This window comes from Balaenoptera physalus (assembly GCF_965194825.1).
Source record: "Balaenoptera physalus genome assembly, chromosome: 13".
NCBI classification, from domain to species: domain Eukaryota; kingdom Metazoa; phylum Chordata; class Mammalia; order Artiodactyla; family Balaenopteridae; genus Balaenoptera; species Balaenoptera physalus.
The window spans coordinates 103,851,828-103,867,947 of NC_138892.1; the positions used below are offsets into that span (position 1 = coordinate 103,851,828).

The 16,120-nt window shown below is 43.7% G+C and overlaps 1 protein-coding gene across 1 annotated transcript; it reads right to left on the bottom strand.

Moving 5' to 3' along the window:
• Positions 1–69: 69 nt before the first annotated feature.
• GALNT8 (polypeptide N-acetylgalactosaminyltransferase 8) lies at positions 70–15,304 on the bottom strand (the record flags this gene model as incomplete). The annotated part of the gene is given in 7 exon segments (XM_082419278.1): positions 70–83; positions 5,133–5,316; positions 11,921–12,088; positions 13,094–13,131; positions 13,134–13,188; positions 13,734–13,971; positions 14,779–15,304. Coding segments are annotated over 7 exon segments (1,119 nt in total). The 5' UTR covers positions 15,201–15,304.
• Positions 15,305–16,120: the final 816 nt, after the last annotated feature.

The following is a 16,120-nucleotide window of genomic DNA, read 5'->3' on the forward strand; positions in this document are numbered from 1 at the left end:
CTGGAGAGGAAGTAGAGAGCTTGATGGGGGTTGGGGGGAGAAGCTGGGACTTGGGGGTTACAGCCAGCCTCAGGACAAAGCACCTGCAAAAACAGGAAAACATAAGCCCGTCTTCTGCAATTTAGCCTTGGCTAGAAACTCTGTTGGAAACAGAAACCACCAGCCTCATTTAGTAGTTAATGAAGAACCTTTAAAGAATGAAGAACATTGACAAGTTACTTGGAAAAGACAAGTCCTGACCTTACGGTAATGACTTGTCAGAGAAAGAAGGAAAATATTGGGAATACTGACACAACCTCTTACATCAATTAAAGTGAAAACTACACCTATTTCTTATCTTGTTGTCATAAAGTTGAGTTTCTGCCTAGGGTTTTTTGTTAAGAAGGCCAAACAAAGCAACTGACAAAGGATTAAGCTCCAAGATTTACAAGCAGCTCATGCAGCTCAATAACAAAAAAACAAACAACCCAATCCAAAAATGGGCAGAAGACCTAAATAGACATTTCTCCAAAGAAGATATACAGATTGCCAACAGACACATGAAAGAATGCTCAACATCATTAATCATTAGAGAAATGCAAATCAAAACTACAATGCGATATCTTCTCACACGGGTCAGAATGGCCATCATCCAAAAATCTAGAAACAATAAATGCTGGAGAGGGTGTGGAGAAAAGGGAACACTCCTGCACTGTTGGTGGGAATGTAAATTGATACAGCCACTATGGAGAACAGTATGGAGGTTCCTTAAAAAACTAAAAATAGAACTACCATATGACCCAGCAATCCCACTACTGGGCATATACCCAGAGAAAACCATAATTCAAAAAGAGTCATGTACCAAAATGTTCATAGCAGCTCTATTTACAATAGCCAGGACATGGAAGCAACCTAAGTGTCCATCATCGGATGAATGGATAAAGAAGATGTGGCACATATATACAATGGAATATTACTCAGCCATAAAAAGAAACGAAATTGAGTTATTTGTAGTGAGATGGATGGAGTTAGAGTCTGTCATACAGAGTGAAGTAAGTCAGAAAAACAAATACAGTATGCTAACACATATATATGGAATCTAAGAGAAAAAAAAAAGGTCATGAAGAACCTAGTGGCAAGACGGGAATAAAGACACAGACCTACTAGAGAATGGACTTGAGGATATGGGGAGGGGGAGGGGTAAGATGTGACAGGGTGAGAGAGTGGCATGGACATATATACACTACCAAACGTAAAATAGATAGCTAGTGGGAAGCAGCCGCATAACACAGGGAGATCAGCTCGGTGCTTTGTGACCACCTAGAGGGATGGGATAGCGAGGGTGGGAGAGAGGGAGATGCAAGAGGGAAGAGATATGGGGGTATATGTGTATGTATAGCTGACTCACTTTGTTATAAAGCAGGAACTAACACACCATTGTAAAGCAATTATACTCCAATAAAGATGTTTAAAAAAAAAAAAGAAAGAAGGCCAAACACCTTTCTGGTAATATTGAGAGATTTGATTTTTATAGTTCCATGGACAGTAGACTTGAAATCTTGAGACAGGTTTGTTCCTTGAAACTACACTTATCAAAATGTTTGCAGGGAAAAAACCTGTGTTTGTTAAAATTATAACAACTTAAAGTCATGAGAAGTTGATTTATTCACCAATCCTAGCGATAATTTTCACCAGGACATTACTGGCCTAACTCTATTTCACTTAATCTCTATAAACGGACTTTACAAGTTTCCTTAAAATTAGGAGTTAACTAAAAGCACATTTCCTATTGTAAAAATGGATTACAAGGAAAATAAAAGGACTCTATAAGAGATTAAATTTAGAACTGCTAGAATCTCAATTTGTTATGACCCAGCCCTCAGCCCTTTCTCTCTTAGGTTTTGCACAAATGAGGAAGGTGCTTGTCCTAAACAGCATCGGGATGTTCGAGGCTGGTGTGGAATGTGCTTGGGGCCTGGAGAAAAGGGACCACCAGGCCCAAGATACATGACCACAGCCTCAGGCCCATCTCTCTTGAAAAAAGTGCCAGAATTCAAGAGAAGCAGCAGCTGCAATTAAGAGAGGTAAATCAGGACACCTGTCCTGTCTCTTTTTTATCTTTTATTTTTTAAAGGAACCATTTTGAGATATGTCAGAGCACACGGTTCTTTTTTTTTTTTTTAATTTTATTTATTTTTGGCTGTGTTGGGTCTTCGTTTCTGTGCGAGGGCTTTCTCTAGTTGTGGCAAGCGGGGGCCACTCTTCATCGCGGTGCACGGGCCTCTCACTATCGCGGCCTCTCTTGTTGCGGAGCAAAGGCTCCAGACGCGCAGGCTCAGTAGTTGTGGCTCACGGGCCTAGTTGCTCCGTGGCATGTGGGATCTTCCCAGACCAGGGCTCGAACCCGTGTCCCCTTCATTAGCAGGCAGATTCTCAACCACTGCACCACCAGGGAAGCCCTGTCCTGTCTCTCCTTTACTCTGGGGCAGTTCCTCAGTCTGTCTTTTTTTTTTTTTTTTTTTTAATGACTGACGTTTATGAAGCATAAAGACCATTTATTTTGAAGAATGTCCCTCAGTTTGGGTTTAACTGATATTTCCTCAAGATTATAGATTCAGGTTCCGTATTTTGGGCAGGAATACCACAGAAGTGATGTATTCTTCTGGGAGCATCATATCAGGAGGCACATGATATCCATTTTTGCTGTAACTGGTGATGTTAACACTGATCATCTTGTTAAGATGGTGTCTGCCCGGTTTCTCCACCACGAAATTATTATTTTCCCTTTGTAGTTAATGAATATCTTTGGGGGAGTTACTTTGATACTCTGTATGTATCCTGTTTCTCATCACCCACTAGTTTTAACATCCATTGATAATTCTTGCCTGCAACCATTTTAATTATGGGGGTTGCCAAATAAATTTCTAATTCCATAATTTCTCCTACATTTATTAGTTGGCTTTCTACTATCAGAAAGAGCTTTACCTTTTCCCCCATTCATTCATTTATTCGTCCATCTATCCATCCATCCATTTATCCAATCACTCATCGGTATGGACTCATGGATTCTTAATTTATTCTATGGCTTATAGTCTATATAATAAAATCATTGTGTAGTTTAATGCTCAAGTTGTCTTAGATTTGGCCAGTGGGAGCCCCTGGAACCTGGCTGCTGTAGTCTGTGACTTGTTCCCATCATTCTTTGAGAAGTTCCTTATTTCCCAACATGGGAAAATGTCCCAGTCCCCAAGCCCTAAAATCAGCTATTTCTCCAGGGAGCCCTAATTCCTTTTACTGGAAAATATTAAGAAACCAAGATCTGGATGCTAGATGCTAAGTGTTCTCAGAGGGTATGTGCATTCAGTTAAAATATCAAAATATAGTTAAGTTCACTTGTTTTTATTTGTACTCCATTTTGGGTTTCCTCTAACCTTACTGGTTTTCCCGTATGTGTGTTTTGAGCATATGAAATATAACGTGGTTCTAAAAGTCTACAATTAATAATTGTAGTTTGAAAAGCGTCACTCCCCTGCCACACCCCTTCTATCCTGTTCCCATACCCAGTCCTTTCCACCCCATTCCCAGCCCCCACCACCCATTAGTCACCAGTCTCATTAGTTTCTGGTTAATCATGCAGATTAACCAGAAATGAACAGATACATGTATCTTTCCCCCTCATTTCTTACCTAAAAGACCCATACTCTAGACTGTTTTTCTTCTTTCGCACTGGACATCACTCCATATCCATTCAAAACATGGTCCTCGTTCTTTTTTACAGCTGCACCCCATTGGGTGGACCACTCCCTGATGTTTGAGCATACGGTTTGTTTCCAACATTTTACAATCACAATCAATACTGCAAAGAATTATTATGTACGTAAGTATTTTCTTGTTTTTGGAGCTGTAAGTACCTAGAGGCAGAATTACTGGCACAAATAGAAAATGCACATATAGTATCTTTAGATATTGCCAAATATCCCTCCCAAAAGGTCTGTACCAGTTTGAATCCCTACCATCAAAGTATGAGATTGCCTGTTTCCCACAGCCCTGCCAACCAGAATGTGCCATCATATTTTTTAATTTTCACCAAGTTAAGTGAAAAATGATCTCAGTACAGTTTAAATTTGCATTACTCTATGAGTGAGGTTAAACATTTTTTCTTTTGCTTAAGGATATTGTGTCTTTTGCCCATTTTTCTGTTGGGCACATGCTTTTCTTAAAACTTGGCTATGAATTGCATTTTCCCTTTAACATGCTGGGCAGAAGCTAGAAGTTCTACATTTGCTCAACATTTATCCTCTTCCTTAATTTTTGCACCATAAAATCTTAAATCGTGGCAACGTTTTAGTCCTTGATATGCGCGTGGTCACTGCGAAAATTTTATCAAGCTGTATATTTATGACTTGTACATTTCTTATTGGAAAAACTCTTAGCTGATTTAACTCTGCACTGAATTATCAGTGTCTTGTCTGCCTAATGCTTAAAGGAAGCCTGATGATTCCCAGAATCATACCCAAGTAACCCTGACGTGAAATGAAGAGGAAAAGTTGACCCTCTGGAGAAAGGACATACTTGAAAGGTGGACCCAACAACACAGCACACACAGCGCCATCCTACTTCCTCTCCCACCGTGATGCTCGCTCCCACCAGCCCCTAACACCTTGCCAAAGCCGGCGCCCCTAGACAGATCCTCCTAACTCACCACTTACAAGAAAGGATTTATCCAGTGGGCAGCAGTAAGGACCCCTGGTCTTTAGTATTTACCTACAATCCCTTCTTTGTTTCCCAACAAGTGATGCCTGTCTGTTTCAAGCCTCATTTTCTCCATAACATTCAGGGATGGTAGAAGGAAACAGGTAATCAAGCCTATTAAATGTTATAAGCTCCTTAGAGAAAGACTTGGAAGGACTTGGATTTTTCCACCGTTCTCAGGTACGAGGCAGAGTGGGATTAGTCCGTTAGGTGTGTTCTCTCCTATCCTCAGCCCCTGGAGTCTCTGTTATGGGAGAGATGGGGTAATCCGAAGAAAGCTGCTGTGAGGGGATGGATGGAGGGATTTTTTTTAAAGATTACGGGTCGATTTGCTGCACCTTTCAGGACAGTGCTGGCTGAAGTCACAGTAAACACACATGCACACACACACACACACACACCTTCTTTCTCTCCCTCTCCTCCACTTTGAGCAGAACCCATCCCTGTGGCAAGAACCCAGGCGACAGTGTACTGGAGTGTCCACACTTGTGTGGTGCAGGTCTGGAGAACAAACGTGTAGCCACCTGAAGTGTCCCTCTTTGTCTCCACACATCGTTTGGTGGTTCTGTTTAGGACGGCTCTTCCCTGGATGGAAGGAGAAAAAGTGAAGGTATTGAAGCATCATCTCCCTGCTGTGCTCAGAGAAAAGCCCAAGGGCTCCCTCAATCCTCTACGAGTCACCCAGTGGAGAAACGAAGCCGAGTGCTGAGTTAGATCACCCGGTGCTTTCTCTCTTAGTCCCACCGCAAACTAACCCCAGACCCGGGAGTAAGAAACGCTGTGCTGGGTTCCTATGTTCTCATCCGTATCTCCTGAGCTGGAAGCATCAGGTCAGCATGGCTGGCAAGGCAGGATGCAGCTTGAAGAGCTGTGGCCCTTCTCCACTTGACCTCCTTTCTACGTCTTCATCCCCGAGCCCGTGAAACCCATCAGAACTCTCCCCCCTCCCTCCCCCGCCTCCTCAGCAAGGGACTCCGGTGGTGGGACTGGAGTGGCAGCTCTGTTCAGGACTCTCAGCCTATTTTCTCCACCTGTTTTCTCTGGGGAGGGAGGCAGTTCCTGCCTCCCCTGTTGTGGGAGCTTCACCAAGGTTTACTGCTGGAAACATTAAGGGCTTTAAAGCCAAAGAGTCTGCGTTGGGTCTCTGTTCCACGGTGAAGAGAGAGATGTGGGCAAATTACCTAAGCTAAGTCTCAATTTCCTCATCTCTAAAATGGGTCTAGAGTTGATGTTGGGGTTAATATTTATTGAGCTCAGTGCCTGACACGGAAGATGTGCAATAGATATTAGTTCATCTCCATCCCTCCCCATCCTAACGGGGAACAGGGGAGGGAGGGCGTCCTTCTCTGTGCTCCCTTGTGCCACCTCCAACGCCCCCGACCTCTTTACTCCTTATCTGCTCACCTTGACACTGACGGTCATGCCATGTGTCCTGTTCTGTTCTCCTGACTCTTCCCTCCCCATGCCCCTCTCCAGCCCTCTGCAGGAATCTACCTTAGTGTCTGGGTGAAGTGGTTCCCTTTGCCCTCAGAGTTCACAGCATACATGTGGACGTCTGGTGAGAAGCCCGGATCTCACTGCGCCACCTCCATGACCTGTCCCCACCTCGTGTTTGCTTAACACCAAGCAGGGCTGCAGCTCTACATCCAAATCTCTGCTCCCTCTCTGACCCCGCCTCCCTTCCTCTCATCTCTTCCAATCGCCAACGGCCCCCACCAACCCTGCTCCCCCACTCTCACCTGCCTCCGTCCCTGGCCACCCTGGACTCCCTCTGGCCACCACCTCCCACCTCCCTGGGTGCATCCATCCAGCATCGGTCATTCAGGGCTGCCCTCCTATTCTTTTCTATTTTTTTTTTAACATCTTTATTGGAGTATAATTGCTCTACAATGGTGTGTTAGTTTCTGCTTTATAACAAAGTGAATCAGCTATACGTATACATTTATCCCCATATCTCCTCCCTCTTGCGTCTCCCTCCCACCCTCTCTATCCCACCCCTCTAGGTGGTCACAAAGCACCGAGATGATCTCCCTGTGCTATGCGGCTGCTTCCCACTAGCTATCTATTTTACATTTGGTAGTGTATATATGTCAGTGCCACTCTCTCACTTTGTCCCAGCTTACCCTTCCCCCTCCCCGTGTCCTCAAGTCCATTCTCTACGCCTGCATGTTTATTCCTGTCCTGCCCTTAGGTTCTTCAGAACCTTTATTTTATTTTTTTTAATTCCATATATATATGTGTTAGCATACGGTATTTGTTTTTCTCTTTCTGACTTACTTCACTCTGCATGACAGACTCTAGGTCCATCCACCTCACTACAAATAACTCAATTTCGTTTCTTTTTATGGCTGAGTAATATTCCATTGTATATATGTGCCACATCTTCTTTATCCATTCATCTGTCGGTGGACACTTAGGTTGCTTCCATGTCCTGGCTATTGTAAATAGAGCTGCAATGAACATTGTGGTACATGACTCTTTTGGAATTATGCCCTCCTATTCTTGAACTGCCCACATCACTCCCACCGCTCCTTTCTCTGGGCCCCATTCCCAGACCACAGAGCGCTCCTGGAGAGGGTCCACCAACTGAGCAGGCCTGGCCCCTAAAAAGGGTTTAGAGCAGTCTGGCCTCAGAACTTGGCTTACTCCTTAGGGTTACTCTTCCAAGCCTCCTTAGCACGCTTTTTCCTTCTGCCCCAGCCCTTGACCCTCACTTTCACTAAATGCCTTTGTTTTTCCCTTTGTCAAGAAGACCTTGCTTCCAGCCAATCTCGTCCCTCCCAAATGCCATGAGCAATCTCGGGGTGCTGCTCAGGGGTGGTCTCAAAGGAGCTGCCCTGCCTCTGTCTCTACTATCAGCCCCCTGTGCTTGGAGCCAGCCATCCTCGATGCCAGAGAAACAAACACCCTTCCTGTCTAACATCCTTCTCTTATTTCTCCCTCTTGGCAGATTCCTTTTCTATGACTTTAAATATATCCAAATGTCCCAATATTCGAGGGGAAAAAATGTTCCTTAACTCTATCATCTTTTTCAACCAGCATTCAGTGTTTTTCTCCCTTTCAGAATCAAACTTCCCAAGCAGTGTGGCAAAAACAGTAGATAAGATTCTGTGTTTGAACCCTGGATATTTACTATGCTATGTGACCTTGGAATATTATTTGACTTCTCTGTGTTTTAGTTACTTCATAGGTAAAGTAGAGCTAATGGTAATACTTCTCATAAGATTTGAGTAAGGACTAAATTAGGTAATGTTTAACCCAATGTCTGGTACATAATATGTACTCAATAAATATTGGCAATTACAATTTATTGTGACCTTGCAGATAAAATCAATGGTCTTTTTTTTTTTTTCTATTTTCTCTCCACTTCCATGTGACATGTACTTTGGCAATATTCCTTACATGTCTTCAGACTCTTCCCCTCTGGTTTCTCTTACATGTGTTCATCTGGATCTTATACATTTTTGGTTTGGTTTGTATTTAAGAGGTATGGCCTGCCACTTTTTAAAAGATTTTTTGATTCTTTTTCACTTGTACAAAAAGAATATGTGCTCATTTTTTTAGCTTAAGATAACATTGTCTATATGGCTTTTATACCCTGTTTTTGAAATTTAACATTGTATCATGTGCATTTTCCAGTGTCATTAACTTTTTAGAAAACACATTTTTTGAGAATATAATTTGAATGACTATATAATATTCAGTTCAAGGGATGAACAAAAATCTCCCCTACTGTTGGACATTTAATCTTTCCTAATATTTTGCTATAACTATTAACATATTTTCTATATTAATCTTGATCTACATTCTATATTATTCCTTAAATTAAAATATTGTCTTAAAAGAGAATTAGTGCCTTAAAAGGGGGCCTAATCAATTTGGGGATTCTGGTTAGTGTCAGACCTTTCTGGAGCTGTGCCCTCCAGCACGCGTGAGTGCCCTCCCTCAGGGATCTCTTCCTATTCACTTCTCAAACCCAACTACAAGTGGCCTCCTCCTTCTCACTACCTCTCCCAGAGATCCTCTGCTGTCACTCTATCCAAAAGACTTCTGAACAATGACTGTCACTCAAATTCTCCATTATATCAGCTTTGTCTCTCCTTTCCCCTCCGTGCTCCTCATGTGAAAGTCCAGATACCTCAAACTGGCCTTCTCTCTCCAAACAAGTCCCTTCTCAGTCACTGGCACCATCTCTCCTGTGGTTTTCAGAGGTCTGAACCTCTTCTGGTTGACTCAAAACATTAATCATGGAATTGGAAGACAACAAAGGAATTATCGAGTTTTCCCTCCCTCTCAGTTCTGGGAAACATCTTTGGTAACTTTTTAGTAGAATGATTGTGCGATTTGTGTCTACAAAGAAAGTAGAGCACAAAAGGGACCCAAGATTCCATCAAACATCATTTTCACATCTGAAAGAGCTGTGGTCCTAAGAGATAAGATGGGTATGAAGAGATTAGATGGAATGAAGGGACTTCAACCTGACTTGAAGTCAGGTAATGCACCAGGAGCGACATGAGTGTCTCCCTCTTTAACTTTTGGAATTCTTGACATAGTGATCGTACAAAGGGACCCAGCCTGGACATCAGAGTGGTGGGCTGAATTCCCCTGCATGTCCTGCAGCTCCAGATCTCATACCAGCCAAGATCTCTATTCTATCAGCAACTTCAGCCCGCTAAGAAAGTAAGTGATCTTCCAAAATTCTCTTGGAAAGACAACCTTCAAAATATTTGGGATGTCATCATTGTTTCTTTAGCATAAATACTATCTGGAGATTTAAGATAAAGTTGAGATGTGAAAGGAATCAAACACATAATAATTGCTAAAGATTCTGTGTACATTTACTATTTTTAAGTACTTACTATGTTTAAGAAAAACTGTCTTACAGATTAACCTTGTGATACCAATTTTAAAATGTGTAATTAAATAAATCTGTGATTTTATGTTGAAATTTTACTGGATTGCAAACACTTTTGAAACATTTAACAGAACTTAAGAAATCATTCAATTTAAAGTCAAGATAACTGAAGTTCTTAAAAAAGAAAATTTAATGTATTAAATTTATAAATACAGTCTGTAATGTTTAAGGGAATTTATTAAATTGAAAAACCCCTTTAAAGTTCTCATCACAAGAGAAAAACTGTAACTGTGTATGATGAAGAACGTTAACTAGACTTACTGTGGTGCTTACTTTGCAATATACATATAAATCATGTCATTATGCTGTGCACCTGAAGTTAATATAATGTTATATGTCCATTATATCTAAATAAAAATAAGTAAATAAGTAAATAAATCAAATACTACAAATAACTTTATACTCATGAATTTGAAGAAGTGGAACAGTTTCTCAGAAACCATAAACCACCAAACTCAATCAAGACGAAATAATCTGAATAGCCCTATATCATTTTTTAAAAATTCAACTCATAATTTAAAAGGTTCTGAAAAAAAAAAATCCAGGTCCATATGGTTTCCCTAAAGAATTATGGCAAAAATTTAAAGATAGACTAACACCAATTAAAGACAATCTCTTCCAGAAAATCTCTTCCAGACAATGCCTCTTCCAGAAACTGGCCTCTTCTGTAATATTTGTCAACATGACTAATTTTATCAACAGAAAGAAGGAACACTTCCCAACGCACTTTATGAGACCAGTATCAACCTGATACTAAAAACGAAGACAGTATCAAAACAAAAACAAGAGAACTGCAGACCGTCATCTCTAATGAACTTAGACAAAAAAAAAAAAAAAAAAAACTTCAACAAAACATTAGCACAATCGTTCACATAGGTGCCTATAAATGTTTTCCTGGAGACAGTCCATAGCATTCCTCAAGGGGTTATTAGCTTTAAGTGAGCAATTACTGTTAGACTGTCCGTGTCTCTTACAATGTGAACCTAAGCTCACACAGCACCAAGATGCTCAGAGATATATTCACAGACAAAGTATTACCCCTCTCTCTCCCTCAAGACATCTCATTACTGCCAACGTGGCTTAGGAATGCAGCTCCAACACATAGTTAATTCACATGTAGACGTGGTCAGCCATGTCCCTCATGCCACTGTCATGTGACTTCTGCCAGATTCCCTCCACCCTGTTCTTAGTCAGTTGATGATGATGTTAAATCAGGGCTCTTACATCAGTGCCTGTCGAATTTCATCCTAGTGCTCCAGACTCTCTGGTTATCATTAATAATAAGGCTAATCACAACAGCTAATAGTATTGAATGCTTTCTATGTACCGGGCGCCATGCTAAATACTTTACATACATTATCCCATTTAATCATCTCCACAGGCTCGTAAAGTAGAAATTATCATCTCCGTTTTAGAGATGAAGATACTGAGTCTCAGAGAGGATGAGAAAATAAAGACACAGACCTACTAGAGAGTGGACTTGAGGACATGCGGAGGGTGAAGTGTAAGCCGGGACGAAGTGAGAGAGTGGCATGGACATATATACACTACCAAACGTAAAATAGATAGCTAGTGGGAAGCAGCCACATAGCACAGGGAGATCAGCTCGGTGCTTTGTGATCACCTAGAGGGGTGGGATAGGGAGGGTGGGAGGGAGGGAGACGCAAGAGGGAAGAGATATGGGAACATATGTATGTGTATAACTGGTTCACTTTGTTATAAAGCAGAAACTAACACACCATTGTAAAGCAATTATACTCCAATAAAGATGTTAAAAAAAAAATAGATAGCTAGTGGGAAGCAGCCACATAGCACAGGGAGATCAGCTCTGTGCTTTGTGAACTCCTGGAGGGGTGGGATGGGGAGAGTGGGAGGGAGATGCAAGAGGGCGGAGATATGGGGATGTATGTATACGTATAGCTGATTGGCTTTGTTGTACAGTGGAAACTAGCACAACATTGTAAAGCAATTATACTCCAATAAAGATGTTTAAAAAAAGAAAAAGAAAAAGGAAATAGCTAAAAGTGACTGAACTAGGATTTGAAGGCAAACTCTTAACTGTTAAGTTACAACACATTCCAATATCTTTTCCCCTTGGCCACCCCGCCTTAGTCGACAGACTCAGTATTTCATGCCCAGACTAGAAAAATTTCTAGTCTTTTCCCTATACACTGCTACAAAATTAATCTTTCTAAAACACTACTAGATCAAATCTGAACCTCTCAGACTATATTTTAATATAACTATCTTTAAAAAAAACAACACTTGACTCACCGGTTTAAAATCCCAGTGTATGTGCAGTCTATTTTTGACTGCCTTGGAACATGGCTCTAAAGTAGGTTTCTCCCCTTTGCCAGGGTGTGTCAGACAGCAGTCATCAATGTCTGTCTCAGCAATCAGTGTTCCCACATAGACTTCCCCAGTGAGGTGGTAGTAGACATTCTGCAAGAGGACAAGGGGATTTGCCATGGAGACTCAGTGGGGATGCCCTTGACATTACAGAGGGCATAAAGACTGCTCTTGGCTCCCCTAGACACCTGGTCACCACGGGGGGACCACTGCACTTTCGTGGGTAACAAAGAGTCACCTCTGCACCCTTCTCTGACCCCCCCTCATCCCCAGCTGATTCTAGAAAGAAGACCAGGCATGAAGGACGGACACTAACCTGCTTCCTGCCATACAAAGGCTCCAACAGAATCAATTCCTGCATAGATGAGGGAGCTTATCTTTGAAAACAAAAACAAAAACGACACAACTGAACTTCAGAAGCTGTCATTATAAGTCCCAGCTAAGGGCTTGTTGTCAGGAAACCTTTCAAATTCTCAGTCTCTCACTGCCTTGCTCGGTGAGCTTGGACAAATAGGTTGTTTCTGTATCTCCATTTTTTAATTTTCTCAAATGGAAATTCAATCTGTCCTGCAGACCTCAAAAAGTTCCTGTGAGGGCAACATGCAAAGTAACATGATAGGCGGAAAAAGTCCCCTGGGGCACCCTCCACGTGGTGCCAGACCTCTCCTACCCCAGGAGGGGCTTCCGTTCAGCCTGACTCTTCTCTAGCCCTCTGTTTCCTTCTCTACGGAAGGAGCCACAGGTAACATCACCTGTCCACCTTCCAGGGCATACAAGGGGCAGCGGGCGGATAGAAGGGGCGGTGGGAGGAGGGGAAAAGGAAGAGATCGGAGGTTTTTTTCGATGAAGATATGACCTCGGAGAATGAACGTGCCAGAGCACAGCCTTTCTGCCTAGTCTCCCTGTACCTGAAACGCAATGACTGCTCACATGAACTTGGAAGTGCTTAGTTACAAGCACGGGTTCAGGCTTCATCCTTACCCATTACCCGGGATGCTCAGCACCTGCTTCCCCATCATCTAACACCAAGTCCCAATCTGGCAAAGGCTAGCAGGGGGTGAGCCACAACAGACTCACCTGCCGGGGCAGGGAAGATACCTGGGAACTGTACTGATGGCAGTAACACATGATCGGCTGTTGCCTGGAATAGCTCCCTGGTCCAGGCAGACACTTTCATCCAATGGGTTTTTCATCTGAAGGAGCAAAACGCAAGGCAACACTGTTGGAAAGAGGCAGAGAAGGAGGGTCCCCAAGCCTCCCCAGGCCCTGCATTTTGCCCAGTACTCTAAGGATGCCAAAGGGAGTGGGAATTTGGGATCCCGGCAGCTACTTTCTAAGCTGAAGTGAGGCTCTGCTGTGATGCCCGCTTCCTGGGAACACACACCCCGTCAGAGCATCAGAGCATATATAAGGAAGAGGCTCCTACACCTGCCATCAGGTGGGTGAGGCCACACGCCCTGACTGGCTGAGAAACTGTGAGTGTCAGAGCAGGGGCTGTGGTTTGCAAAGTAAGGAACCAGAGGCAGAGAGAAGGAGTAGATGGGGACTGGGGAGCAAGAGAGGAAGGGAAACTGAGAGGGTTCAAGGGCAAAAAGTAGAGGAAGGAGTTGGGGGTAGGTAGGGAATCGGGGAGGATGGCTTTTGGAAACCCTTTCCAGGCAGTCATGCAATGATTCAGGTCTCATGGTCTTTTATATCCAAACATTTAAAATCTGAAATGCAATTTCATGAAACCTACTCTTCCGTAGCCCGCAGTGCTATGGATTGGTTTCAGGACTGGATAAACATTTTTCAGATACCAGTCAAAAGTTTTGCATTTCAGTTTCTTCTGGAGTGCCATTCTGGAAGAAACGTCTCCAAAATCGATTCTGGAGTTCTGCAAATAAAACACGGAACATGTCTGCACCTTGCAACACCCTTGACTCCACCAAAGGGTACGGATAATGCATGAGGGAACTGAGTGTTTCCCTGATACCCTGTGAGATATCCTTAATCATTTATAGTTTTCCAGGGAAAGTGGAAGTAGCTTGACCCCTAGGAATATCTGCTAGTTTCAAAGGCACTTGCAAAGCCTGCGTAGCAGGGTTTACGTCTCATCATTAGCAAGCTGATGCAGACTGCTCCTATTTGAGATAATATTCACATCAATCAGGCACAAAATATTCCTCATGATGTCCAGAAAAGGCTTCCAAAAGGAATATTCTGGCAGCAAGATTTGGAGGTTAAAGGAGATTTTCTAGAAGTGGTATCTGTGGCCAATCAAAGTGGAAGAATGCTTCAGCCCAGAGCCACAGCTCGGGAACAGAGACGGCATGTCATGCCGGCCTTGGGGACTAGGGCAAATGATGTGGCCTTAGCCAAGAAGGTCATCTTCATTCACGTGCATCCAACAGGATTCCGGTGCCGGCTCCCACCATCCCACACCCCAACCGCCATGTTTATGTCCTCTTTAGACAGTGGATCCATGCCCAACCCTGCCCCACAAGGAATCCTCCAGTATAGATGACGGATGAAGGACATGGAATCTAGAAGTTTCCTTGGTTTGAATCCTATCTCTGCTCTTACGACTTTATTACCTTAAGCAACTTCCTTTCCACTCTGTGCTTCAGTTTCTTTATCTGAAAACTTAAAATAATAAAAATAAGCCTTACACCAGAGGTACGTTGTGATGAGTCATGAGTGCCTGGAACTTAGTCCTGGGACATAAATGCTAATATCATTATCCTCACCCTATCGGGACTTGACTTTAATTCTTTAGGGCTGGGATGGCACTTCTGCTTTATCCCTTCCCATTTCCCGCCGTGACCACCACCTCTTCCTCCTTCATCCATCTCTGCTTCTGTTCAAGTCCGGGACGAAACTGGAGAGGTATGTTCCAGGCCATGTAGACCATGTCTTTGTACTCATCCATCCAGATTTCAGCCACTCTCAGGGCATTTTGCTTCAAGGGAATACTCAGGTCCAAGGAGTAGGGCTTGTGGTGTCTCTCCAGGTGGGCAACCCGGGAGCAGGGCAAGACCTTGACTCTCCCACTGCATTGCCACACCTGCAAGAGAAGAAAAAAGCAAAATCGCCTGGGCAGGCTGGACCCATGGCTGGAAAGTGCACAGCCTGTTGACTCAGAGACCACACTCTGGAACCACTTTTTAAAGAGTGTACATTCAGTCTTCCTACTCCCATCTCTATGCACCCCCAAACCGTTCATATAAAACAATCTTCCTTAGACGTCTACCAAACTGCTTCTCTCCTGTCGCTCAGACAGTGCCAGAAATCCTACCTCCTTCAGGAAGTCCTCCTGAAGGGACCAGAGGAGGGCCCCTGCTCCTTTTTTTTAATTTTTTTTTTATTTTATTTTTGGCTGCGTTGGGTCTTTGTTGCTGTGTGCGGGCTTTCTCTGGGTGCAGCGAGTGGGGGCTACTCTTCGTTGCAGTGTGCGGGCTTCTCATTGCGGTGGCTTCTCTTGTTGTGGAGCATGGGTTCTAGGCGCACGGGCTTCAGTAGTTGTGGCACGCAGGCTCAGTAGTTGTGGCTCATGGGCTCTAGAGCTCAGGCTCAGTAGTTGTGGTGCACGGGCTTAGTTGCTCCGCGGCATGTGGGATCTTCCCGGACCAGGGCTCGAACCCTTGTCCCCTGCATTGGCAGGCGGATTCTTAACCACTGTGCCACTAGGGAAGCCCAAGAGCCCCTGCTCCTTTATCCCCAGGGAAAATGCAGAAGTCCCAAGCGACGCCATGGCCTGGGCCGGTCTCGCTGGACTTAGCTTCCCATGACTGCCCTCTGTCCTGGTGCTGGATGTAAGGCAATGTGGTGGACAGACTCTCAGGGGCCCCCATGAGGCCTGACTCCTGCCATTCACATGTCTCCCTAATCCCCTCCCCTGAGGGTGGGCTTGAAACCTCCTTCTAACCAATAGGCTGTGACAAAGAGGACAGCATGTGCACGACTACACGTGTGTCATTACGTTACATAAGCAGGTAGTGTCCGTCTTGCTGGGAGATGCACTGTCTCGCTGGCTTTGAAGAATCAGGCCACCAGAGGGAGAGGTCACACGGCAAGACACTGAGGGCAGCTCCCAACTGAGAGCCAGAAAAAGCTGAGTGCTTCCTCCGTCTGGAAGACTTGACG